The sequence below is a fragment of the Siphateles boraxobius genome, unplaced genomic scaffold (genome assembly GCF_051911475.1).
Source record: "Siphateles boraxobius isolate OS27281-9 unplaced genomic scaffold, OSU_SipBor_1 33, whole genome shotgun sequence".
In the NCBI taxonomy this organism is placed as follows: Eukaryota; Metazoa; Chordata; class Actinopteri; order Cypriniformes; family Leuciscidae; genus Siphateles; species Siphateles boraxobius.
The window spans coordinates 7,103,093-7,130,069 of record NW_027508953.1 but is presented as its reverse complement, the minus strand read 5'-3'; the positions used below and the strand labels follow the sequence as shown (position 1 = coordinate 7,130,069).

The window sequence follows — 26,977 nt, the reverse complement described above, 5'->3', positions numbered from 1 at the left end:
TTCTAACCGTTAGAGAGCCAAAAGTTACAAAAAAGAGCCACTCATCAAAATCTTTCAATAAATGTATGGTTATAGTGTTATTTCAGCATTGTGTTTAAAAAAAAATATTTTGTTAAAAATTATTTATTACAGGCAAACCTTGCTGAGTATACAACTATTTATTCTTATTCTTATTATATAAATCAATTTTTATCAGAATTTAATTTATTACATCTCCTCACATTTTGTGCTTTTATGATTCAGCCATGAGAAATTCGTTTGGTCTTTATGACAAAGAATGTTCATCACAGCCAAAAATGGAAGCTATAATCCATAGCGTCTGCAAATTTTGGGACCAGACACCCAAGATTGCAGATAACCAGTTGCGTTGTGTCTGGTCTGGTACCCAGGAGACATCACCTCACCAGCTGGTGCCAGTAAAAACAGCCCAAAGAGGGTCTGTATATTATAGAGACTGAAATACAACAACAGCCCTTTCCCATCCTGTGTGTATTAAGGATTAAGTAAAATGATCTATACTATATTATCATATTTTATAATATTCTTTCACATCTTTTGTGACAGTATTCTCACAACCTCAACAGCAAAGCACGTGTTTATCACTCCATTCGTCACTTTTAGGGAATGAATATCAAGATTTCTCCACAGAATCAATAAATTCATAAAGGAAAAAAAAGCAATTACTCTACGTGGAGCCACAGAAGAGGTTTCCTCGTGTTTAAAAGTAATGGGCAGAAGATGGCAAATGAAAGAAAAAAAAGGGCTTTGCATAAGAAATGGCCTTTTGTTTGCCTGACCTTTCCTTTTCTACTTTGCATTTTGGTTCAAAGGTCTCAGTTACAAAAAGCATGAATTAACTAACTGGACACAGAAAGCCTTTGGCCTTTTAAGTCAAAATGATTGCAAATATATTGATGATTGTGAATATATATCGATTTGGCTTCCACATACTAATGTGTGTTATAAAATGAGACAGCTGTTTTCAATATATAACTGAGTGTATGATATATAAAATCAATTTTTTTTATCAATTTTAGTCAAATGTTTTGGGATATAGTATAGTGACTATAGATAATGCATAGCCTAAAGTGTCATTTGATGACTTCTATCAAAAGGAAAACACATTTAATAAAGGTGAAATAATAGTTCGGTAGAAAAATCTCAGATGTCCGTATATTTTTTGACCATGTTATTCCCAGAGGCAAGCACTAGTGGTTAGTGGTTAGACCGCAGAGGCCGCAAATACTCTTATGTTTGCATTATTCATTTTTAATGCTTAGCTATTGCCAGTAAATATGCCATTTGAAATTACTTCACAAATGCACACACTTCTGTAAGAATTATATAACATATGCACTTTTATGATAGTGTCAAGTCACCTTTATACAAGCTCTAATGGTGCAGTTCCACATTGTGTACTGAGGATGGCAGAAAAGTATCTTTATTGAAATCCCATCCTATGATGTGGCTGAACACTTCTTGTATCACAAAACCATATTTTTCTTCTTTTTCACTTTATATGCCAGTTTTGCTTATATATGAAAATATATCATGCATTTAAGTAATCAATATTTATGTTGTTGTTTTTTTATCTGGTTTCATTAAATGCAAATCTAAAATATGGGACAATATTCCTTACCCCAATACTTAATAGCAACAAACTTAATGAACATAAAATATATATACTTGACTGTCTAATAAACAATTATTAAAGTTTAATTATGTTTGTAGGACACGGATTAATTTTATAATTGTTAGGTCGGGGCAGGTTGTGACATTTTGGGGGCAAGTTGTCACACGTGTTGTAGCCCAATTATGTTAATTTTTTTTACCCCTTTTTGGTCCATTTTACAACACAGGCTCAACGCTTAAAAGCTGTTACATTTGAAACACAGAATTTTCAAATACAGACGTTTACTTTGAATAGTTAGCTGGGTTTTTTTTTTTGTCTCCTGTAAACAGTGGAAATGCTCAAAAACGAACCAATACTTAAACATACAATGTGCCTACACATTAATTAACTTAAAAAATAAAATCTATCCTCCTTTTAAAAAAGTATGACAACCAGCCCTGTCTCTCCTTATATATCGCTTTTTTAAATTATGTCAAGTGGATTTATTTCAGTAAATAGTTTGGAAAGTGCACATAAATGACATGTATAAAGTGATGCAATCTTGCAGTTTTAAAAATCATCCAGAGAAGCCTTGTGACTCCTGCAGCAGAATTTGGGCTGTTGTACTGCAGAATTTGATACTGCTATGACTCACGTGCCTTTTTGAGGCCTGAATAAACAGTGGGATGTGCCCACAGCTGTTTTCTACGATATTCATAGATTAAAAAAGAAGAACGTTGAAGAAAAGGTATGCCTAATTATTATATCCTTTTTTGCTCTACAAATGAATGCCAGTCAGTTGAAGCCTCGTCCCTGCATCCTTTGGAGTTTGTGGTACCCGGCGCTGCATCCATTTGGTAGCACCCATCAGCTGATGCTCTATCAAGGTCACCCGCGCAGAGCATGATGGGCGGTGGGTATCGGATGCGCTTAGTCCTTAGTCCCACCCCACGAGCACAATTCGCATCGTAGCCTAAACCTTGCCGAATAAGGTATCCCCACATCACGAGGAGCTATGACGGAACAGCTGTCACAAGGCGTGATGCGGAATACGCGTCGTGGATAAATAAAGGGGCGTAGACGAGCTGTTACGTGCCCAACCGCTGGTATTTCGTCAAAGAGAAACGTGCGGTTGGTCGTGTAGCCTATTTGTTACGTGTGACGAATAAAATACATCACTGACAGTGCGGAATTTTACTATACTTCAGCCAGTGCCAGTGGGTCACCGGGATACGTGCACGCAAACGGGTGGTCAGGAGTCACGACGCACGAGAAACACGGTAAGGCATCCTCAAAGGATGATATACATTTAAATAGTTTATTTAAATAGCATGTGAATTACCATAGTAGCATGAGGCCTTCTATAGTTTATAAAACCTTATATAGGTTATTGCCTTCTATAGTTTTATTTGGTTAATTGTAAATTGATTGACAGCGTTATTGCTTAAAGAGGATGACATTTAATGAATTGTAAAATAGTAACTTACAATGCGGAATCAAAATTAGGTATGAGAAAATGTGTCGTTTTTAAAAAATATATTTGATGTCAAACAAAATAGATTTGCTGTGAATATAACGAAAATAATTGTTACACTTGTAAAATGTTTCATGTTAAAAAACTGGGCTGAGGTTAAGAACATGACCAAACCCACTTATCCAAAAGTGGAGTCTGCAATGTGCAGGAGCACCTGTTGAACAACAGTGTAACCAGATAGGATTTTTTGTTACCTTTTTATTTATTTTGCATTTTTGCAAAGATAAAGGAAGGGGCTTGCGGGGTAATCACAAAAGGTTTGGGGGGAAGGGTCAAGAAAGCATTTTCTCTTCTTCTTTTGCATGCAAGTATAGGTATAGGCTACATATTTTTACACAAACATTCCTTCCAAACCGGGTTTCAGAACTTAATTTTATCACAAAAGTTGATAAGTTTGCTTAAAGATGTAACTATAGCAACACAACAGTAGGCGAGCGCTTGTTGTAGTTTTATTCAGGAAAGAACATTGGCAAAAACATAACTGTCATCATAGACAACATTTTAATATCCCATAGGCTTATGTCTCTACAACTTTTGTGTTTTGTTTAAAACATGTGTAAGATACTTAACTGTGCTAGGAACGCTAAAAGATGTTGCGCGAGATGATGCGCGCAACATTGTCTAAAAAGTCGTCGTATAGCCTAATTCTCACACTGTTTGAAGGACGCAAATTTACAAAAGTTGTACTATTGTTGCGTTTTTTTTTAAAGGCAAAATAGTCACGAACATCATCGCATTTCGGGTATAAGAGATTGTGTGCCAAACCTCACGTCCACGCAGAATTCATCAATCTTGGACGTTTCCACTCTGGCACGATGGAGGGGGAGAAGGTTAGTCCTGCGATATACAATAATCTGTTCCTAAAACTCTACGTGTATTCAAACATGACATTAATGCATTGTACTTGTATATAATGGAATACAAACACAACATAATGTGAGTCATATAGGCTACTGTAGCATCAGAGGAATCATTTTATAACGTTACTTGCAATGACTGTGATGAATGTGCCTATATGCTTTGCTTGACTTTGATGAACCATTTTAGCAAAATGCGAATAGCTCACGTGATCTTTATTTCAGCATTGAATGTATGTCAAAAGTTAATCAATATGATCAATCAACAGTGTCATGCATAATCCCAGTTTGTTGATTGTGTTGTGCTGTTTGCTGTGTGGTCTCATTGAAAGGAATGTCAATGCAGTTACCCTCAGAATGTTGCTATGACAACGAGGGAGCGGCAGAGATGCTAAGACCTAATTGAGATGTAAATGTTTGGGAGAGACCGAGAGGGGCTGAGTGGGTGATGAAGTTGTTTAAATTGGATGTTTATTTAAATCCTCTCAATGCTCACAACATCAGCAGATTAAATAATTCTGGAGTATATGAGGTTGTGAGCAGATTAGATGTTTTTTATTCACATTTGTCTACAGATGTTACGACTTTCCTGTCAAGGTTGTATCATTACCTTTCTCTCTTTAAAGGGATTGTTCACCAAAAAAATTAAATTCTGTCATCATTTACTTACCCTCATGCCGTTCCAAATCCGTAAGACTTTCGCTCATCTTTGGAACACAAATGAAGATTTTTTTGATTAAATCTGACACCTTTCTGTCCCTCCATTAACAGTCTATGCAACTACCACTTTGACGCTCCAAAAAGTTCATAAAGAGATTGTAAAACTAATACATATTAATTGAGCGGTTTAGACATTTTCTAAAGAGACTCGATCATTTGATATGATGAACAGATTGAATTTAGGCTTTTATTCACATATAAACGTTGATCAGCGAACATAAAGAGAAGCTCAACTGAACCTGCGTGACACACAAGAACAAACCTCATTGGTTCTTGCCGAAGCTCAAACGTGCTGCATAACATACGAGAATGAACCTCATTGGCTACGTTTACATACAACCAAATAATCCCTTAGTAATCAGTTTGATGGCTCAGTCGGACTGAAAAGCCTTCATGTAAACACCAAAAACCGATCCGATTGAGCTCGATCTGAATGAAATTTTGATCGGATTGAAAGAGGTGGTTTATTCCTTTTTTAATCCGATCGAGAGAACATGTTAACACTTGAAAACCTGCGCATATGCAATGACGTTGAAATAGTGTAATAACGTATGACGCGCGGGACAAGCTGTTGTTCCTGTTGAATAAGAGTGTCCCATCATTCTGAAATGTTCCTTTCACTAAGCGTCTGTGGAGTGAAGCAGGACAACGTCTCAACATTCCTTGTTTCGGATTCTCGTCCACAGACGACTGGCTTAGGGTGAGGGGAAGGGCCTTTTTACTGCATGATAAATATAAGCGGAAAATAGTTATGGCCAAACAGCAGGAAACTGTATTCGTGCAGTGTGCGCATGTCAAAAAATATATTCCGATTTGAAGCTTGTGACATATAAACACGCACATCAACCCGATCACATGTTTAATGTTCATGTAAACACTACGTTCAGATTCATCAATCGGAATTCAGTCCAATTAAAACAAAGGTTGGGTATATAAACGTAGCCATGGGTTTCTTGCGGAAGCTTAAACGTGCTGCGTAACACACGAGAATTAACCTTTTTGGTTATCGCACGTCAAATGAACATGCTTGAGCTTCCGTTTACCAGTTGATGATTGTTTATATGTGAATAAAAGCCAAAAATCTGTTCATCATATAAAGCAATTGTGTCTCTTTAGAAAATTTGGACTAAACCACTCAATTCATATGGATTAGATTTACGATCTCTATGAGCTTTTTGAAGCGTCAAAGTGGTAGTTACGTAGCTGTCAATGGAGGGACAGAAAGCTCTCAGATTTCATCACAAAGATCTTCATCTGTGTTCCAAAGACGAACAAAAGTCTTACGGGTTTGTAATGAAGTGAGGGTGAGTAATTAATGACAGAAATGCATTTTTGGGGTGAACTAACCCTTTAATACATTTCCAAATTGAGTGTTTGACTCAGAATGCATGTGTCAGATGACATTTGTTTTGAAACGTATTTCACTGAGTCATCGTGACTTGAGAGTATTTTTATGAGTGCGGTAGAGAGGGAGAATAATAGGAATAATAGAATCCAATTAAAAGGAAATGATGCTATTGATCTACATTTTCAATCTAATTTCTTTCAGACAATTGCATGTAGCTGGTATTGCTTAGATAAGGTCAATAATGCTGTGCAAGAAAAGCCCTGCGACAAAGCATCGACCTGCAGCCTTATATCCTTGGTCCAGCGTTGTATAAATACATGGTAAACACTATGAATTCTTTTTGATGTAGTCCAATTTCTGTAGGATTAAGGTCATCTGTGTTGAATGTTTGACCATATCAGCATCACACAGCCCTTCAAAATTCACAGTGTCAGCACTGCTGCCCTAGAAACCTGAAATGTGTATTCGCAGTGTTGTCTTACAGCTGAAGGCGTTTTAGGACATGGCTGATTTGTGATAATTAAAGATGAGCTCTTTATTATGTTGTTTGCTGCTGCCTTGTTTACATCCCATTATTTACTACATCATTTGAAGCGGTGCTTTCTCTTTAAAGAAATCAGTCAAGCAAATGTTAATGAAAGAATGCGGTGAATAGCCAGTAAACTAGGACTTTAAAGAAACACACAACGCAAGAAAAAGCAAGATTAAAATGACGTCTTTTAATGTTTTAAAAATGTATGTATAATTTGGTGTTTTTATAGACATCGTTTTGTGTGTTTTTGTAAGATATTTGTGTGATTGGTGTCAATCAATTGGTGGTCAAAAAATAAATAAATAAATAAATAAATAAATAAATAAATAAATAAATAAATGAAAAATAAAAAAATAGTCAAACTGAAATGATGATCAACTACCTGTCCTCTCTTGTTTTACAGAATCAGGTAACATGCTACCTCCTGTTTTCTTTGTCAACGGCTGTAATTGGCTCCCTGCAGTTTGGGTACAACACAGGAGTCATCAATGCACCAGAACAGGTTAGTTAGTGAGTGTGTGTATGTGTGTGTATAGTACCTATCAAATGTTCAAACACACCTACACAATCGTTTAAAGATTGGGGTCAGTAAGATAAAAAAAAAAAAAAAAAAATGAATACTAATATTCAGCAAGGGTGCTTTCATTTGTTACAAAAGAGTTAAAATATATGCTGTTTCTATTAATCAAAGAATCCTGGAAAAATGTTTCACAGTTTCCACAAAAATATTAAGCAGCACAACTGTTTTTAACATTGATAATAATATATAAATGTTTCTTGATCACCAAATCGACATTCGATATTAGAATGATTTCTGGAGGATTATGTGACACTGAAGACTGTAATGAAGCTGAAAATTCAGCTTTACCATCACAGGAATATATTACATTTTAAAGTATATTCAAATAGAAAACATAGTTTTTAAACTGAAATATTTCACAATATTACCATTTGTACTGTATTTTGATCAAATAAATGCAGCTTGGGTGAGCATGCAGCTTGGGAGACCCTTAAAGCCGCGGTCACACTAGACTTTGAGCACACAAAATTTCTACGGACACTGTAACGCTCATGATATGACATCACACTCTGCTGCCTATTTTTATGAACATGAATTCAACATAAATAGTGATACATTCAAAATGTAATAATATATAATCTACTCGATTTTACTGAAAACATATGCGTTCTTTTAATTCAGCCAAGAGGTCATGCCGTGACGTATAGATCTTGTACTGGTCACACGAATTCTGCTAATTCGACAGGTCAGAGTTCACCGAACTTGTACTTTTGACTGCAGTGAATCTTTTCGAATTAGCTTGCGTTTCCAGTCTGATGCAAAAGTTTTAATGGAAGTCAAAGGAACAAAATGTGTAGTATGAACCCCCCTTTTGAACAGTAGTGTACTTATTCATTATTCATATTATTTTCTTTGGAGTAATAAGTATGAAAAGTATAAAATGAGAATTATGCATTGACCATTTTAAATTGGAATCTTTTAACATCTTAGAAATTGCGGGAGTTCTTCAACGCCACATGGATGGAGCGTTACGGGGAGCCCATCAAACCGGGCATGTGCACCATTGTGTGGAGTTTTGCTGTGGCCATCTTTAGCGTGGGTGGAATGATGGGATCATTCAGTGTCGGTGTCATAGCCAACAAATTTGGGAGGTATGTGGAAAATCATCTATATTGCTTGATATGGCAAATGTTGACCAATTTAAATTCGGCGGAAACCTGTATCTTTTGTGGAAGTCCTGTGCTCGGTTTTAAATCTAAAGAAAGAAATTTAAACCTTGTGACTTCTTCCGTGTCAATACTCATAGATTTACAATCACTGGTAAAGACACATTGAGGTCAGAGCCATGGCTTAGTGCTTAACACATTTTTTCTAGTAGACTGCACCATGACGCTAGTACTGGCATTGTGGATTTGAACCTGGCTTTTGACATTTTCCAGTCAACATTATCTCCATCATTTGTCTTCTCTGTTTAATATGAATCAATACATGTAGCAAAAATGTAGCAAATATGTACAGAGAATTTTAGTGTAGCCATTTGTGTTTTTATGCTGGGAATCCTGAGCCAGATAATACATCAGAGTATGTCAGAATCACTCACAATAATGCTTTAACTTGACAGTGAATGCTTTATAAATAATAAAGCAGTTTAACGAAATGAGGGCACTCAGAGTAGAAGAATTGACCTCTGTCTTCCTGTCTGCTTATATGCTGTCCAAATTGTCAGAACAGTCAAAGCAAGCATTCATGTGTGCTCAGTGGCCATTGTTCTTTTTCTGCTTTCTGTGGCCTCCTCTGTCAACCTCCCTGGTTTTGCCTATTGTTTGGTTTTGTCAGTGATAACCGAGATGAAAAATATGCATTGTGGTAATAACAGTGTCTGAAACATGAAGAATTCACAACACAACACAATAAACAGTAACTAAAAGTTATTGAGTATAATATACATTACAAAATTTTAAGTTCGACGTTCATACGTCCAAAAGTTTGGAGTTTTAAGTAATATTTCAAATAAATGCTGTTCTTTTGAACTTTCTATAAATCAAAAAATCATGTCAAAAGTTGTCACTGTTTCTACAAAAATATTAAACATTGAAAATAATAAAATTCTATTATGTATTAACTATATATTAATTAAAATAACATACTACTAAATCAATATAATAATTACTATTACTTATACTGTATGTTAGTATAAGTATTATGTAAGTATATTATGTTAATATTATTGCTATATTATTATATATGTTACACCAGTGTTTCCCAAACTTTTTTCAGTCGAGGCACCCTTTGAAAATGTTAAAAAATTTGTGGCACCCTACACTAGTGTTGTCACGATACTACTTTGATACTATACCTTGAAATGTATTGATTTTCAATACCACAGGGAATAACTGCCGTATATAGGCCTACTGTCATATAGATATTTTTTAATATTATCAATTTTTTTGTCCATCCATTTAAAGTCTAGGAAATCATTAATTTCTTCTCCAGCGATCACTTTACATGATGACATATTTAATTAAGGCTTTTATTCATAATTCAGCAAAACATTGCTCAATTACCATTGCAAATCTCACCAAAATGTTTGCTCACTCAGTGTAGGCCTATTTGTGTTTTTATATTGGGCTAATTTTGTTATAATTGCACAAGATAGCTTGTTTTTAATATATTTTATAATGTAATAATTTCACAGTTAATCTCCAAATTAATGTATAAACAACATAAAGAAGTATATTTTAAATAATTGTTTAAAGGCATCTTTTTTATGAATGAAGCCCAGTATCACTGATACCAATACTGCTACTTGAATGAAGTTATCAAACACTTTACAGTCTTCACTGCATAAATAATAAATTAAATATAGATGAATCCTTATTAAAGCTACAAGCGTTCTTTAGTCAAGAGCAGTGAGTAATTTTCTCTGTTACCTGTTCTTTGATTCTGTTGTCACTGCTGCACTTGTTTATCTCACACGCGTCCCATCTTCTCACAACTCTAATTTAAGACTTTAATTAATTTAAGACTGCTCTCATGAGGATACTCAACAAAACGGACATTTTGGCATAACTGTGTGTTATTATTCGTTCAAGCACGAAAGAGAAGTCGATTCTGGCACGCGATGCGCGTCGTCAGTGTCAGCAGGACATTCACAGACAGCGCGTTCTCTTTTGTCTTTTCGTGGTTGCATGGTTTAAAAGCATTTGCATGAATAAGAACGTGATTATATAATGTAACGCTAGCCAAAGGATGACAGAAAAAAACGGATGCTGCGTTAATTGTGTTTAAATATTTTTTAACGCGTTAAACTGAAAAACATTAATCGCACGCGTTACCGTTCACAGCAGCACGGACATAACCGATGTGTTTGTGAATATGCGGCAAGACGGACGTTGTGACAATGTTTCGTGTGTATTTGACCGTAAGCGCAACAAGCCATGAAAAAGAGGCAGCTTTATGTGTGGACGCTGGGAATGAAGCACGAGAATGAAATCATGCGGAAATCGCAATTCAACGAACGCAGAAAACGTCTCGGTTACGTATGTAACCCTCGTTCCCTGAGTACAGGGAACGGAGACGTGTCGTCGGGGGAGTTCCCTGACGAATTGGGATCACGCTAGGGAGACCAATTGCCTTCGAGTGAATTAAAACGAGCCAATGAAAATTGGCATGCAAGATTTGCATTCCGCGACCCGCCTACCAGCGCGGGTATAAAAGGCGGAAGTAAACATTGCGCAATGCTTTTCGCTGAGGAGCCGAACAGTGTCCAGTCCTCCGCGAAGGTACAGCGACATGGCGAAGGGACGACACGTCTCCGTTCCCTGTACTCAGGGAACGAGGGTTACATACGTAACCGAGACGTTCCCTTTCGTCCTGGGAACTCCGACGTGTCGTCGGGGGAGTTCCCTGACGAATTGGGATCCCTAATAAAGCGCCATGGTGCTGGCCCCTTCCAGCGCCCGGCTAAGCTACCCTGCAGCAGTTTCTTGAAATAAGTTGCGGGAGCTAGCACGGGAACCACACTGCTGTTCCGCAAGACCCGCACAGTGGACATTGGATAACACTGGGAAAGCGTTCCCCAAGAGAGGGGGAAAGCTGCGGAAGGCCCAGCCTGACTGACCAGGAATACACATATGTACTAGCCCAATGGGGTAGTGAAACATATGGCAGTCCCTGAGGTGGTCCCAATCCAAGGGAAATGGGAGCGCACTCAACAGGGATGACGAACGAGTCCGTCAAGGGGAAGACACGGCTAAACTGCACGTGGCATGATGGTTCACAGTAGAGATCACTGGAGCACCCAGTCTACTAACAACTCCTCACTAGAGGTAGCAGACCTGGCGCCGGGCGGTCCGCCACGCCCAGCACCGGAGGGGTGAAGGAGGAACTCACGAGGCTCACCAACGTAGGGCGCCATACGGAGCAAGAAAGCACGTATCCGCTGTTCGAGGCGGAGTGGCGTAGCAAGCCGACACAACTTATTCCCTCGACCCACTGGCCGTAGCCAGAACTCGGGAGGAAACAGGTTCCACACGAAGGCTATAGAACCTAGCGAACGTGTTCGGTGTCGCCCAGCCCGCAGCTCTACAGATGTCTGTCAGCGAGGCGCCTTGAGCCAAAGCCCAGGAAGCGGCAGCACCTCTAGAGGAGTGAGCGCGCAACCTGGGAGGACAAGGCTCACCCAGAGACTCATATGCTCGGGTGATAGCATCCACTAACCAGTGGGCTAACCTCTGCTTGGAGACGGCCTTCCCCTTCTGCCGGCCTCCGTAACAGACAAAGAGCTGATCTGAGGTTCTGAAGCTTTGCGTTCTGTCAATATAAACCCGCAGGGCGCGGACAGGACAGAGAAAAGCTAGGGCTGGGTCTGCCTCCTCCTGGGGCAGCGCTTGCAGGTTCACTACCTGGTCCACGAAGGGAGTGGTAGGAACCTTGGGCACATATCCGAGCCGGGCTCTCAACACAACGTGAGAAAGGCCTGGCCCGAACTCTAGGCACGATTCGTCGACCGAAAAAGCCTGCAGATCCCCGACCCTCTTGAAAGAGGCCAATGCCAACAGGAGCGCTGTCTTAATGGACAGGATATTAAGCTCTACCGTCAGCAAAGGCTCAAAGGGAGGACTTTGAAGAGCTCTAAGTACCAGAGCAAGGTCCCAAGAGGGTACCGAGTGCAAAACACGAGGTGGATTTAACCTCCTGGCACCCTTAAGGAATCTGATGACCAGGTCGTGCTTCCCCAAGGACTTACCTTCCAGTGCATCGTGATGCGCGGCTATTGCGGCGACATACACTTTGAGGGTGGAGGGAGACAGCCTTCGCTCCAACCCATCTTGCAGGAAGGAAAGCACGACTCCGATCGGGCAAGTTCGGGGGTCCTCCTGACGGGAGAAACACCAATCGACGAACAGGTTCCACTTCAACGCATAGAGGCGCCTCGTAGAGGGGGCTCTAGCGGAAGTGATGGTGTCTACCACTGCCTGTGGCAGACCACCTAGAACCTCCGCGTCCCGTCCAGGGACCAGACATGGAGTTTCCAGAGGTCTGGACGCGGGTGCCATAGAGTGCCCCGTCTCTGAGAAAGAAGGTCCTTCCTCAGAGGAATCGGCCAAGGAGGGGCTGTCGCGAGGAGCATGAATTCGGTGAACCAAGTCCTGGTGGGCCAATACGGCGCCACAAGAAGGACCTGCTGCTCGTCCTCCCTGACCTTGCACAGAGTCTGTGCAAGAAGGCTCACTGGGGGAAACGCATACTTGCGCAGGTCCCGGGGCCAGCTGTGAGCCAGGGCGTCCGTGCCGAGGGTCCCCTCGGACAGGGAATAAAACCACTGGCAATGGGTCGTGTCCGGAGAGGCAAACAGGTCTACCTGTGCGACTCCGAAGACACTCCAAATCAGCTGGACCGACTGGGGATGGAGTCGCCATTCTCCTGGCAGGGGAGGCAGCCGTGAGAGCTCGTCTGCCACACGGTTGAGCTCCCCTGGAATGTGAATGGCACGAAGCGACCTCAGATGCTTCTGACTCCATAGGAGGAGGTGGGAGGCGAGTCGCGACATACGACAGGAGCGTAGACCACCTTGATGGTTGATGTACGCAACGGTCGCAGTGCTGTCCGTACGGACCAGTACGTGCTTGTGTCTGAGAACCCCTTTGAGGCGACGCAAGGCTAAGCGTACTGCTTGCAACTCTAGGCAGTTGATATGCCAATGCAGTTGAGGCCCCGTCCACAGACCTGAAACTGCATGCCCGTTGTACGTGGCCCCCCATCCGGTGGCAGAGGCATCTGTGAAAACCACAGCATGCCTGGAAACCTGGACTAAGGGCACTCCGGCCCGTAGAAACGCAGGATCCGACCACGGGGAGAAGGTTTGGCGACAGTGCGGGGTCACTTTGACCCGGAACGTGCCGCTGTGCCACGCCCACCTCGGGACTCGATCGTGAAGCCAGCGCTGAAGCGGTCTCATATGTAACAGGCCGAGCGGCGTTACTGCGGCTGCGGCTGCCATATGCCCCAGGAGCCTCTGAAATTGTTTCAGTGGAACCGCTGTCCTGCCTCGAAAAGACCTGAGGCAGGTGAGCACTGACTGGACGCGTTCCTCCGTGAGGCGCGCAGTCCGGGCGACCGAGTCCAGCTCCATACCGAGATAAGAGATCCTCTGCACGGGGCAGAGTTTGCTCTTGTCCCAGTTGACCTGAAGCCCCAACCGGCTGAGGTGCCGAAGCACCATGTCCCTGTGATCGCACAACACATCTCGCGAGTGAGCTAAAATGAGCCAGTCGTCGAGGTAGTTGAGGATGCGAACGCCTTGTTCTCTCATGGGAACAAAGGCCGCCTCCGCGACTTTCGTGAAGACGCGGGGTGACAGGGCCAGCCCGAAGGGTAGGACTTTGTACTGATACGCCCGACCCTCGAAAGCAAACCGAAGAAACGGTCTGTGTCGAAGGAGAATCGAGACGTGAAAGTACGCGTCCTTCAGGTCGATCGCTGCAAACCAATCCTGGGGACGGATGCATTCGAAAATGCGCTTCTGCGTGAGCATCTTGAACGGGAGTTTGTGCAGGGCCCGATTCAAGACCCGCAGGTCCAGGATTGGCCGTAACCAACCGCCTTTCTTGGGTACAATGAAGTAGGGGCTGTAAAACCCGGACCTCATCTCGGCAGGAGGGACCGGCTCGATCGCGTCCTTCGCCAGCAGGACATCGATCTCTTTCCGCAAGACAGGGGCGTCCACCGACCGCACACGGGTAAAGTGGACGCCCCTGAACTTGGGAGGCCGGCGTGCAAACTGAATTGCATAGCCGAACCGGATGGTCCGGATGAGCCATCGGGACGGACCCGGAAGCGCTTCTAGCCAGGCTTCCAGATACCGTCCCAATGAACCCACCCGAACCACCGGCGTACCCGCGGAGGGGCAGCGAGGTGGAAGACAGGGACCCGGCTCTGGTGGCGTTGTAGCGACCGAGAGCGGGGGTCTGGGTGCGCCTGACACCAACCTGCTTCCACCGAGGGGCAGACGGCAGAGAAGGCTCGTGGGCGTTCTGCTGCGGACTGCCCGGTGGCGAGGGGAGGGGGAGAGACGAGGAACGAGGCCCTGACTCCTCGTATGCTGGTCTCTGCGCCTCCGGGCCCAGCTGCAGACCGGAGCGACGCAGCTGAGGCTGCGTCACTGCTATCTGCAAGCTGGGGAGAGGGGAACGGGAGTGGTGCAGCTCGGGGGCGGCACGCACTGCCATTCTGACCCTCTCGGACGGAGGAAACTGGTCTTATTATACTGCCAGTCTCGACCGTGAGGGGAAACGAGGGACGAGGCCCGGGGGCATCGAGTCCTGGTTTCCCCTCACCCAGCGAGAGACGAGAGTGACGCTGGGGCCCGTGAACGACTCAGAGGAAGTGGACTGCTCAAACTTTGGGTACCGCTGATTACTGGATAACCAGCGGCGGAACAGAAACTAAATTCTCCACCCGGCCCTCCCCCGGGGGACGGAGTGGTGATGACACGCACTCCCAAAGAGCAGATCGTCACATACTCTGTGTCGCTCCTCTCAGGGTTGCTTCCCTTCCCTTGGGAAAAACAAACTCCGAGCGGGCTGGTTTCCATACTGCCAAAATTCTTCACACACATCCAGGCGCTTTAGAACAGCCCAGGAAAGTGTGGCTGTTAAGTCTGAATCTTCAGCATGAGAACACGACATTATAGTAGGAACTCAGCATCATTTTCAGAGTATAACAGCCCTCTCTCCGATGTAGCGATCGACATCTGTCCTCCCTGGGGCCCCGAATGAAATGCTTGGTCCCTCATGAGAAGGACCAGAATCCCATCCGAAAGCCTCGACGGCACACGGCACGCTGAGCGGCTCAAGCCTTTACGAGAAAGGGGAGACGAGCAGCACGCCGACGTGGTCATGCACTCCTGAGAGAACATGAACCACCCACGAACGCAGTCTCAACACACTGATTAGGCATGTGAAACAGTGATCGTGGCCGTCAACCAGGCATGCAAGATAGTGAACGTGGCCATCGCTTCGATGACACACGGCACGCTGGGCGCTCAAGCCTTCAGGCAAGGCGAACAACGTGCCGACGTGGTCATGCTCTCATAAGAAAGCATAAACCACCCACGAACACAGTCTCAGCATGTTTGCGATGCGCTAGAGGAGTGAGTGGTTCGTGCTCACTGAAACCCTCAGATCACCAATGTTATTCGCCAAAGTAGCCCTCCTCTGGTGCACCAGAAGAGAAACTAGATCGGGAAATAAGCAAAGGGACTCACCTCATAGAGGCACGCGAGTCTTGATCTTGACCACGCATCTTGAGCGCCGAATGACGCGCGCTGGGTTGCCGTGACAACCCGCGCTGTCAGCCGGCGCTCGACGGCACACGGCACGCTGAGCGGCTCAAGCCTTTACGAGAAAGGGGAGACGAACAACGTGCCGACGTGGTCATGCACCCCTGAGAGAACATGAACCACCCACGAACGTAGTCTCACACACGGATTAGGCATGTGAAACAATGAACGTGGCCGTCAAATAAGGACAGGGAACGATCGCATCCAGAAACACACGAGTGAAACGTCATCCTGAAAAGGACGCGATCTTCACTCGTGTTGCTCTTTCAGGAAGAAAGTTCTCTCTATCGTGCTGAAGCACACAGGGACCCAACGCGGCAACACAGCGGGGAAACTGCAAGCCCACTGTGCGCACTCAACCGTTTACCAGCTGTGAAAACAGCTTTTGAATTAACAGCATATAGACGCAGCCGGCAGACAGGAAGCGCGCGGTCGCTGAAACGCCATCTCACCAACACAGAGAGATCCCCTCCCGAAACAGCAGACTCGTAGCAGTAAGAAAAATACAATCTTAAAGCTCACTCACTCAGAGAGGACACAATCGGTCGGCTCCGAAGCTAAAAGCATTGCGCAATGTTTACTTCCGCCTTTTATACCCGCGCTGGTAGGCGGGTCGCGGAATGCAAATCTTGCATGCCAATTTTCATTGGCTCGTTTTAATTCACTCGAAGGCAATTGGTCTCCCTAGCGTGATCCCAATTCGTCAGGGAACTCCCCCGACGACACGTCGGAGTTCCCAGGACGAAAGGGAACGTATGATTTGCATTTTTTATTATGAATTTGTGTGCATTATTTGTTGTTATTAGACGCTTCCGACGATGCGAGATTGATGATACATTTATTAATTTTTTTTTTTACACATTTTAGCAATTTTAAAATGTTTAATGGAGTTTTTACACGGCACCCCTGCTCTCGCCAGAAGGCACCTCAGGGTCCCGCGGCACCCCGTTTGGGAAACACTGTGTTACACAGTGGTTGCAGCAGAGATGAAACAGGATCTAAGTAGGCTACATCAGCTTTATTCAAAAACAAACTCAAACTTCACAAAATAATCCCCAGAACAACGACAAAGAACTGAAAGAAACACAAGGCTTAAATAGACAGAAAACAGAGAGACATAGGGGGCTTTCACACAGGCAGTTTAGTTTAAATTATTATTTAAACAAAATAATGTTAACAAAATAACTGCCGACATTCGGACTGCCAACCAATCAGCAAACAGCCACTGACTGGTAATACGGTTGTGCTGTTGAGGCTCACGCAGCCTCATGAGGACAAATGGAAACAAATGAGCGCAGATCACACAAATAAACTTTATGAACATAGAGCGGTTAAAAAATTAATGTGGAGTTTTTATATTTATAACATATGATATGATACATACAGTTAAGCAACATCACGTGACCGCGAGTGCTGAATACCATCACGACTGAAAATATGACACTGATTTCATATGACAGTTCAATAAACAAGTAATTAATATCAAGTCACTTACATTTTAGACACAATATTGACTGTTTTTGTTCTATTTGATCCACTACCGTAGCCAGAAAAGCGTCTCTGGGTGTGCATAAGAAAAATTGGGTGTGCCACATTTATTGTCAAATGAATGTGCAAAAAAACTCGGACCCGGCGATCACTAACTTTACAGAATAGACTGGGCTGATGTGTAAAACTGGCTTGCCACATAAACATAATACTAGGCCTACAGCATATAAAATATAACTCAGGGCTCAACATTAAGGCTTTACACGTGCTTGTCCTTCGAACAAGTAAATCGGCCATTCTCTTGTCCAAGTAAAAATCCAGAAATCGGTTTAAAAGTATGCTTCATCTTTCATTTTAAATTCCAAATAGTTCCAAACAAACATCCCAGGAACCACAGCGCAGCTCACCTGAACACGTAACTGCATTAATGAATGATTCATTCGGCGCTTTGAATTAGAGCTGTGAATCTTTGGGTATGCAGCGAATCGATTCGATTCACGATTCATAGGTTTTCAATTCGATTCAGAAACGATTTTTGCAAATTCAGAAAGATTCGATGCGATTAATTTGATTCGATTATTCATTTTTTCTATGCATTCATAGGATTATTTAAATGCTTCCCCCAATGGGTCTAAGTCAGGGTGTGAATTACACAGTGGTCTTCGGGGGTCAGAGAGTGGGGACAACAACAAAAAAAACAACGACAACGTCTATTGTTAATGTTAGTTCATGCTAGTTTTCAATTAATTTATTATTATAAAAAATATTTCCAAAGCCTATAAATTAGCATTTGTAGAAATGTAAGCCAAGATTTAAAAAGCATGATGAACTAACAATAATTTTAAAGCCTAACTATTTTGTACGATATTTTAATGGTTAAACAACCTTAAAGTGTTCCTGGTACATCCTTCCATTGTGAGACTAAAAATACCATGAACTCTCCCACTAAACCTTAACTAACTTTCCTCATGGAATAGTAAGTATTCCTCATGGAATACTCTTTGTTCTCTTTATAGGCTACTGAACATTTTCCTATGATTCTGAGAGAAAACGCGCCGGGTGTCTTCTTTTGCTATAGGCTAGTAACGATTACGAATGCAACTTTAATGCGCATCTGATTGATGGATAAACCACGCGCTCTTATTTCAGTGTAATTAATATTGTAGTTATTTCAGCAGTTTCCTTCGTACATTCAGTTTAATGACATAAAGTTAAATTTCATTCATGATTCATAGGAAGCGTGTGTATTTTAGGTCTATTTGCGTTTTCTCTTTCCATGTAATAAATGCGCACCTTGAATAAGTGAGGTTTTACTTCAGCTGCTCAGGACGGGTATGACCCATTTCCGTAAAACTTCAGTATCTTATCTTAAAGAAAATAACGGCGACGTTTCCACGCAACGAACGCGTTGTTTCATAGCAGTGCCCGCGCAATGACATGGCAGCTTTATCAATGGCTTGAGCGGTTTGACTCAAGACTTGCTTTCTCGATAGAAAGCTGTCACCTGCTCATGTGAACATCAGTGGCTGTCCTGAGGAGAGCTCAAATGTGGACTGCTCAAAAATCTGTAGATGAGAGAGCTATATGGGACCGAGCGCGAGCGAAATCCAGTGAAAGATGGTAAAGAGTGCAGCGAGTATCTGTGAAGGAGAGCTGGGAGGACGCCAAATGACGTCGCACAAGTAACGCCTCCATTAATTCACGCATGTAGTCATTTAATGTTTACATATTGTAAAGCACTAAATCGCTATAGAATCGCAAATTATTCGATTCTTAGCATTTTAAATCGATTATTGACCGAGTCGTTACACCCCTACTTTGAATGCATCGATTGAGTCAAAGATTCAATGATCCATTAAACAACTGCCTCATTCCTTAACGATTCAGCCGTTTGAACGAAACATTTGAATAAATGACTCAATAACTCACTCATTAAAGGAGAACTCCGGGCAATTTTTAAGTTAATCTTGATCGTTAGACCTTTGTGAGTACTGACTATAGAAAAAAAAACGAACCGGATTGGTGCTTGCTACGCGGAGCTGCGACCGCGAATGCCCAGAGCTCCCACCCAGCTAAAACGGCAGCTATGGGGGCATCGACATAAAGAGCGTTTTTGAACCTCTTAACAGACACAAAATGCAATTAAAATGTCTGTCCAACATGAACAGGGACCCTACATGTGAACAATATGCGTTTAGCAACTTAGCCATTGTTTCAACTCACCTAAATAGTCTTTTAGACGGCAAGCTGTAGTCTCGCACTGCAGTCCCGTGCTGTAGCCGGAAAAGGTAAACAATGTCCAGGTGGGAGGAGCGTTGATCATGTGCGACGAGTTATGATCAGAGTTGCTTACAAGTGAAGAAGAAATGGTTCGTGTTTGTGCCTTTCCGAATTGTGACAACAGAATGCGAAAATATAAAAGCTTATATTTTCATCGTCTTCCTTTCCATGACCTCGAGATTCTGCAGTTGTGGCTAGTTGTATTTCAACTTGATGTGCAAACTCCCGTAGAAGTACTACGCGCTAAAGATTACCGCATTTGCAGTGAGCACTTTGACAAGGATGACTACACACACTCAACACAGCGGGGCCGTTTGAAGAAAAATGCCATTCCATGTACGAAGACTCGTCGCACATAATCAACGCTCCTCCCACCTGGACATTGTTTACCTTTTCCGGCTACAGCACGGGACTGCAGCGCGAGACTACAGCTTGCCGTCTAAAAGACTATTTAGGTGAGTTGAAACAATGGCTAAGTTGCTAAACGCATCTTGTTCACATGTAGGGTCCCTGTTCATGTTGGACAGACATTTTAATTGCATTTTGTGTCTGTTAAGAGGCTCAAAAACGCTCTTTATGTCGATGCCCCCATAACTGCCGTTTTAGCTGGGTGGGAGCTCTGGGCATTCGCGGTCGCAGCTCCGCGTAGCAAGCACCAATCCGGTTCGTTTTTTTTTCTATAGTCAGTACTCACAAAGGTCTAACGATCAAGATTAACTTAAAAATTGCCCGGAGTTCTCCTTTAAGACGGACACCTGCCGCCCCCTACTGGTGGTTTAGTTTCATGTTTAAAAGTAGGCTATAATTCTTTCCAATATGTCATATTTGTATCTTCAAAAAAATATTTAAAACAATCTCATAACATTATTTAATGCAGTTGTAATTTTTCAGTGTAAATTAATTAATTTGATTGGTAACAGCATAGTGTCTTATTTCAATTGAATTTATTGATCAAATCTAAGAATTTAAAATGAAAGATGAAGCATACATTTAAACTGATTTCTGGATTTTTACTTGGACAAGAGAATGGCCGATTTACTTGTTCGAAGGACAAGCACGTGTAAAGCCTTAATGTTGAGCCCTGAGTTATATTTTATATGCTGTAGGCCTAGTATTATGTTTATGTGGCAAGCCAGTTTTACACATCAGCCCAGTCTATTCTGTAAAGTTAGTGATACGCCGGGTCCGAGTTTTTTTGCACATTCATATAACAATAAATGTGGCACACCCAATTTTTCTTATGCACACCCAGAGACGCTTTTCTGGCTATGCTAGTGGATCTGCGGTTCGCGTGAATGTGAAAGCAATACGGACTCTGGTGCGCACTTGTTCAGGAAGTAAAGTAGCCTATCCTGCGAATGCGTTTTAGCCGATGATGTATTCAGTTAAATAAAACACACGTAATGGATGAAGATTTACATTGGATACGAGCAAGAGTGAGTCTGCAGTGTATTCGCGCATAGCGCGTGCAATCAGGGCAACAAATTAATGGAAATCCACTGTCTCCTCAAAAGAGTCCATTTGCAAGCAGCGGAAAGACAGCTTATGCGACACACACACACACACACACACACACACACACACACACACACACACACACACACACACAGAGAGAGAGAGAGAGAGAGAGAGAGAGAGAGAGAGAGAGACAGGCAAAGTAAACTTAGCTGTGTTGTTTACTCAGCTATGCATAACAGCACCAAATTAATAAAATCACAATATATTGACCCGCGTCGTGTTCTCTTACGAGAGTATCTCTCGTACTGCGTAATATCTTACGCTATGGGGAAAACCTCTTTTCCACGAGATATTGAAGCCAAAAATTATCCTTTAATTTTGATTAATGTAAAACGCTGTGCGGCAGCGTGCAGACGTAGGCAAGACGGCTCGCGCGCCTATTGGCTGCCCTGCGGCAACAGCAGCAAGCCTATCGAGAGAGGCCCTGCGTGACGTGACATCCAATGGGGGTGCTTCGCGCCCATTTCGTCGCGTCCCGCCAGAATAGGCGTGGCCTTGGCCTATAAATACGCTCGACAGGCTGATACAAACTGATTTTCAACTCTTCAGCGAAGCACTACTGCATCGCTGGATCCGGAGTGAGAAGCCGCGCCGTCTGATTGTAAGCCTTCTGCGGGACGAGCCTTCGAGCCTGAAGTCGCTGGCCTACACCTCGCCGCCTTCAGCCGCCGTACCTGCTACGCTTTCCGGCGTTCATATCCTTTTCACTGCTGAGTGTGTGTTCGCCGCTGCGACTCACACTCTATCTCTGTTTTGTATCTGTTCTAAAAGAGCAAGCGTCTTTTAGAAGACGCTTCGTTCCTGTGGAACTATTTGCCATGGTGACTCTGAGGACTTGCCTGGCATTTTCTCTCCGAGTCTGCACTCCCGCCCGCTGTAGTGCCGCGCCGCAAAGCGCCGTATTCAGCGGGTCCTCGAGCCTTCTCCAGCCCGTGAAAGCTCGCCGGTTCGCCCGCCAGCTTCACCAGCTTCAATCGAGTCGCTCACTGACGGACAACGGCCGCCGCGCGCCGCCGCTTCCGCCATTAGTGACGACAAGATAGCTGCATCGGTAGAGGAGGCCAGCTATTGCCATGGTGAGTGAGACTCCCGCCCGCTGTAGTGCCGCGCCGCAAAGCGCCGTACTCAGCGGGTCCCTGATCCTTCTCCAGCCGTGAAAGCTCGCCGGTTCGCCCGCCAGCTTCACCAGCTTCAATCGAGTCGCTCACTGACGGACAACGGCCGCCGCGCGCCGCCGCTTCCGCCATTAATGACGACGAGATAGCTGCATCTGTAGAGGAGGCCAGCTGCTATATCCCCGCGTCGGACAGTGAGGATTGGGCGAGCTCTGTGGATCTCCCCCTTCTGCCCGCGAGTCGTCAGGGAAACGGGCCAGCATTAAACCGCGGCTAGCTTTTCTTTACGTTATAAGAAAGCTACCCCGCCCCCCGTGGGCATGCGTCATCGGCGAAATGAGGATAGAGTGTATTTTTAGTCCCGCCGAGGCCGGACCAATCTCCATTCCTCAAACATTTCTCAGTTCCTCTTAGTTTGAGCGGCTGAAAATGTCAATATTGCAGCTATGAGCCTGTTGTATAACACGCACGCATGCAAACAAACGCCAACACACACAAAACTGTGATGACGCTCTATTATGTGGTCGAGCTATTTTAGGCTTTTGTCGTTTCCCCCTGTGGTTCAGTGGCGAAACCTACAGCCATCGCACGGGAGACCCGTGGTCGATCCCAGCTCTCGCAGCAGATAAAATTTAGTCTCGCCAGACTTGCACTGATACTTTTCGCTCGTTCAGTTCCAAGAAAATGTGACTGTTCCAGTGTATTTTGCAGTAAACAAGCCGGTACCATGGCCCGCTTGCCTGCACACAAATGCTGTTTCCACGGCGACCCAGAAAAATCATATAAGCAATGTATTGTCTGGTATTCCGGCCACAGCCGATGGTGTTTTGAGTGTAATGAAAATGCCCACAGCCCAGTGTTCATTTCTACACACAAACACAGCCCGCCACAGTGCAGGGCTCGCACATATGAAATCGACTCATGTCAATTGTGCATTAAATGTAGTGAATGTGCCCACAACCCAGTGCCCACAAACACTATACGCTGCATGTGCCACGTTTTCTGTAAAACGAAACCAACACACATACAGTCAGCTAAGACCCACGGTGTTTAAGTCTCGCCGCGGCCAGACTCCACCGAAACCTCTCGCTCGTTCAGTTCCAAACAATGTGACTGTTCCAGTGTATTTCGCAGTAAACAAGCCGGTACCACAGCCCGCTTGCCTGCACATTAACGCCATTTTTACGGCGACCCAGATAAATCCAATAAAGAGTGTATTTTCTGGTGTCCCGGCCATAGCCGATGGTGTTATGAGTGTTGTAAGAATGCCCACGTCACAGTGCCCATTCCCACACACAGACACAGCCCGCCACAGTTCAGGGCTAGCACAAATAAAATCGACTCATGTCGATTGTGCAAACGTAGTGAATGTGCCCACGACACAGTGCCCACAAACACTACACAGTTCGTGTCCCACGGTTTCTGTAAAAACGAAACCAACACATATTCAGTCAGCGCAAGCCGACTGTGTTTTCAGTGCAGTAAATGTGCCCGCTGTCCCGCGCCCACATTCACTCACAGACACGCTGAACCCTACGGGGTTTGTCCCGCTCGTTCTCTCTCCACAATTTGTCATAGAGAAAGCGAGTGCGAACAGGCTGCCCGCCGTGATCGGCGCGCCCCCCGCCTCGCGCACTTTAAACACAGTGTTCATGTCTCAGCACACCGAAGCTCTGCAGCCGCCGCTGTGCCGCGGCCAGAGCCCGGATATCATTCTGCCTCTAGCTATCCACGCGAATGCATGGGCAATGCTTCCCGGGGTATCAGAATCGGTGTTGAACACTATAAAGAGAGGCTATTCGCTACAGTTCGCTCGACGTCCCCGCCGTTGCACGGCGCGTGTCGAAACCACAGTGGACAATGAAGTATCTCATCTACTTCGAACCGAAATAGCGAAACTACTGAGCAAAGGGGCCATAGAACCTTTATCTCAGGCTCAGAGCGAAGGGGGTGTATACAGCAGATATTTTCTGGTACCGAAAAAAGACGGGGGTCTCAGACCCATTCTAGATCTGCGACAATTGAACAAAGCGCTTCTGAAACGCAAGTTCAAAATGCTGACAACCAGCAAAATCCTCGCGCACGTGCGCCAGGGAGACTGGTTCATGTCAATAGATCTGAAAGACGCCTATTTCCAAATACAGATTGCGTCACGTCACAGGCGATTCTTGAGATTCGCCTTCGAGGGCCAGGCATATCAATACACAGTCCTACCGTTCGGCCTGTCTCCAGCACCCCGTATATTCACGAAGTGCATGGACGCGGCTCTCGCACCCCTGAGACTTCAGGGCATGCGAATTTTGAACTACTTGGACGACTGGTTGATTCTAGCTCGATCACGATCAGAGCTCATAGAACACAAGACCGCATTACTCGAGCATCTCGAGAATTTGGGTCTCACAGTCAATTGGGCGAAGAGTTCGCTGTCTCCCAGCCAGAAAATCTCCTTTCTGGGAACAGTGATGGACTCGCTGTCTATGACAGCATGTCTGTCGCCGGAGCAAGGACTGAACATTCAGCGCGCCGTGAAATCCTTCCGCCGCGGCCCTATAGTCCAGCTCAAACGGTTTCAGAAAATGCTGGGCCTCATGGCCTCAGCATCTTCAGTACTTCAGCTGGGCCTGCTTCGCATGCGCCCACTGCAGTTATGGCTGAAAGCACGAGTTCCGCCCGGGGCTGGGGCCGCTGGTCTGTTTCGCCTCAGGGTCGACAGGAAATGCGTCTCGGCTCTGAAACCTTGAAAAAAGCCGACTGGTACCAGTCAGGCGTGAGTCTGGGGACACCCTCGAGTGTGATGGTGGTGTCCACGGACGCCTCCACCTCGGGGTGGGGAGCGCTGCTCGAGGGCAGACCGTTCTTTGGCCAGTGGTCAGAACGGGAGAAGCTCCTACACATAAACTGTCTAGAAATGCTGGCAGTAGACAACGCGCTAAGGCGTTTTTGTCCCCAGATAAAAGGCCGCCACGTCTTAGTCCGGTCGGACAACATGTCAGTGGTGGCGTACATAAATCACCAGGGCGGCGTCAGGTCCCGAAGCCTTTACAGGCTGACGAAACGCTTCCCTGGGCTGGGCTCAGCACAACCTGCTTTCACTGAAAGCAGCGCATGTGCCTGGTCACCTGAATCTTGGACCAGACAGACTGTCCAGAAACAATGTCCAAGCAGGGGAATGGTCGCTGCACCCGCAGACGATCCAACTGCTGTGGGAGACATTCGGCAGAGCGCAGGTGGACCTGTTCGCGTCCCAGGAAAACGCTCACTGTCCGAACTTTTTCTCCAAGAGCAGGGACGCGCTGGCCCACGTATGGCCCCGACGCCCCCTCTATGCTTTACCCCCCGTCTCGCTCCTGCCTCAAGTGCTGGAACGAATCAGGGAAAATGGATGCCCAGTGCTGCTCGTGGCTCCGCTATGGACGAACCAAACCTGGTTCCCAGTCCTGATGCAGCTGGCCAGCACTGCCCCGTGGCCGATACCGGTGAGGAGAGACCTCCTCTCTCAGGCAAAGGGCTCGATTTGGCATCCTCGCCCGGAGTTATGGTCCCTACATGTGTGGGCCATCAACGGGTACCCGCTAACCTCCCGGAGGGAGTGTTAAACACGATCACGCAGGCTAGGGCCCCGTCTACTAGACGGCTCTACTCCTCGAAATGGTCAGTGTTCTCTACCTGGTGTCAAGCTCAGGGCTTTTCACCCGTAGACTGCGGGGTTACGGAAGTGCTCTCCTTCCTTCAGGAGCTGCTGGATAAGGGTAGAACCCCGTCCACGCTCAAAGTATACGTGGCGGCCATAGCGGCGTTTGCAAAACCGACGTCTGGCCAGTCACTGGGGAAGAACGACCTCGTCGTGCGATTCCTCAGGGGAGCTCGGAGGCTGAATCCTTCCAGACCTCCCTCAGTCCCTATGTGGGACCTTTCTACGGTTCTGGAAGCCCTGAAAGGTGCCCCATTCGAGCCAATCCATTTGTCAGACATGAAGCACCTGTCTTTCAAAACGGTATTTCTTGTGGCTCTTGCTTCAATGAAGCGCGTGGGGGACTTGCAAGCGCTTTCAGTAAGCGCGTCCTGTATTGAGTTTGGGCCTAATGACTCAAAAGTCATACTCAAACCAAGGCACGGGTACGTGCCAAAATCCCTCAACACACCGTTCAGGGCCCAGGTTATTTCCCTGTGCGCCCTCCCGGTGAACAATGAGGAAGCGGATGCTAATCTCCTTTGCCCCGTCAGGCCGCTGAGGGCTTATGTGTCCCGCTCGTCTGTCTTCAGGCAGACCGAGCAGCTCTTTGTTTTGTTTGGCGGACGCTCCAAGGGACTGGCCGCATCAAAACAGAGCCTATCCAGATGGATAGTCGATGCCATAGTGCTGGCTTACACTTCTAAGGGCCTGCAGTGTCCTTTGGGTGTCAGAGCGCACTCCACGAGAGGCGTGGCCTCTTCGTGGGCGTGGTCTAGTGGGATTTCCTTGCATGATATCTGTATGGCGGCGGGCTGGGCCTCGCCGTCTACATTTATAAGGTTCTATAACCTAGAAGTTCCCGCCTTACAGGCCAAGCTGCTGTCGGTCTAGAATTCAGTACTATCTGTCCCGCTGCGCCGGCGCAGAATGCTGAGTTT

The 26,977-nt window shown here is 45.1% G+C and overlaps 1 protein-coding gene across 2 annotated transcripts in view; it reads left to right on the top strand.

Annotated features, from left to right (window-relative positions):
* Positions 1-2,220: 2,220 nt before the first annotated feature.
* Positions 2,221-26,977, top strand: part of slc2a3a (solute carrier family 2 member 3a) — a 34,448-nt gene continuing 9,691 nt past the window's right edge. Inside the window, exons 1-4 of one of the 2 annotated variants that reach the window (XM_077195262.1) lie at positions 2,221-2,892; positions 3,857-3,976; positions 7,007-7,105; positions 8,114-8,274. In XM_077195262.1, coding sequence (XP_077051377.1) covers positions 3,962-3,976; positions 7,007-7,105; positions 8,114-8,274 — 275 coding nt within the window. In that variant the 5' untranslated portion in view covers positions 2,221-2,892; positions 3,857-3,961. Of the gene's footprint in view, positions 2,893-3,856; positions 3,977-6,929; positions 7,106-8,113; positions 8,275-26,977 lie in introns of those variants that run through there. The other variant, XM_077195261.1, reaches the window with a different exon arrangement.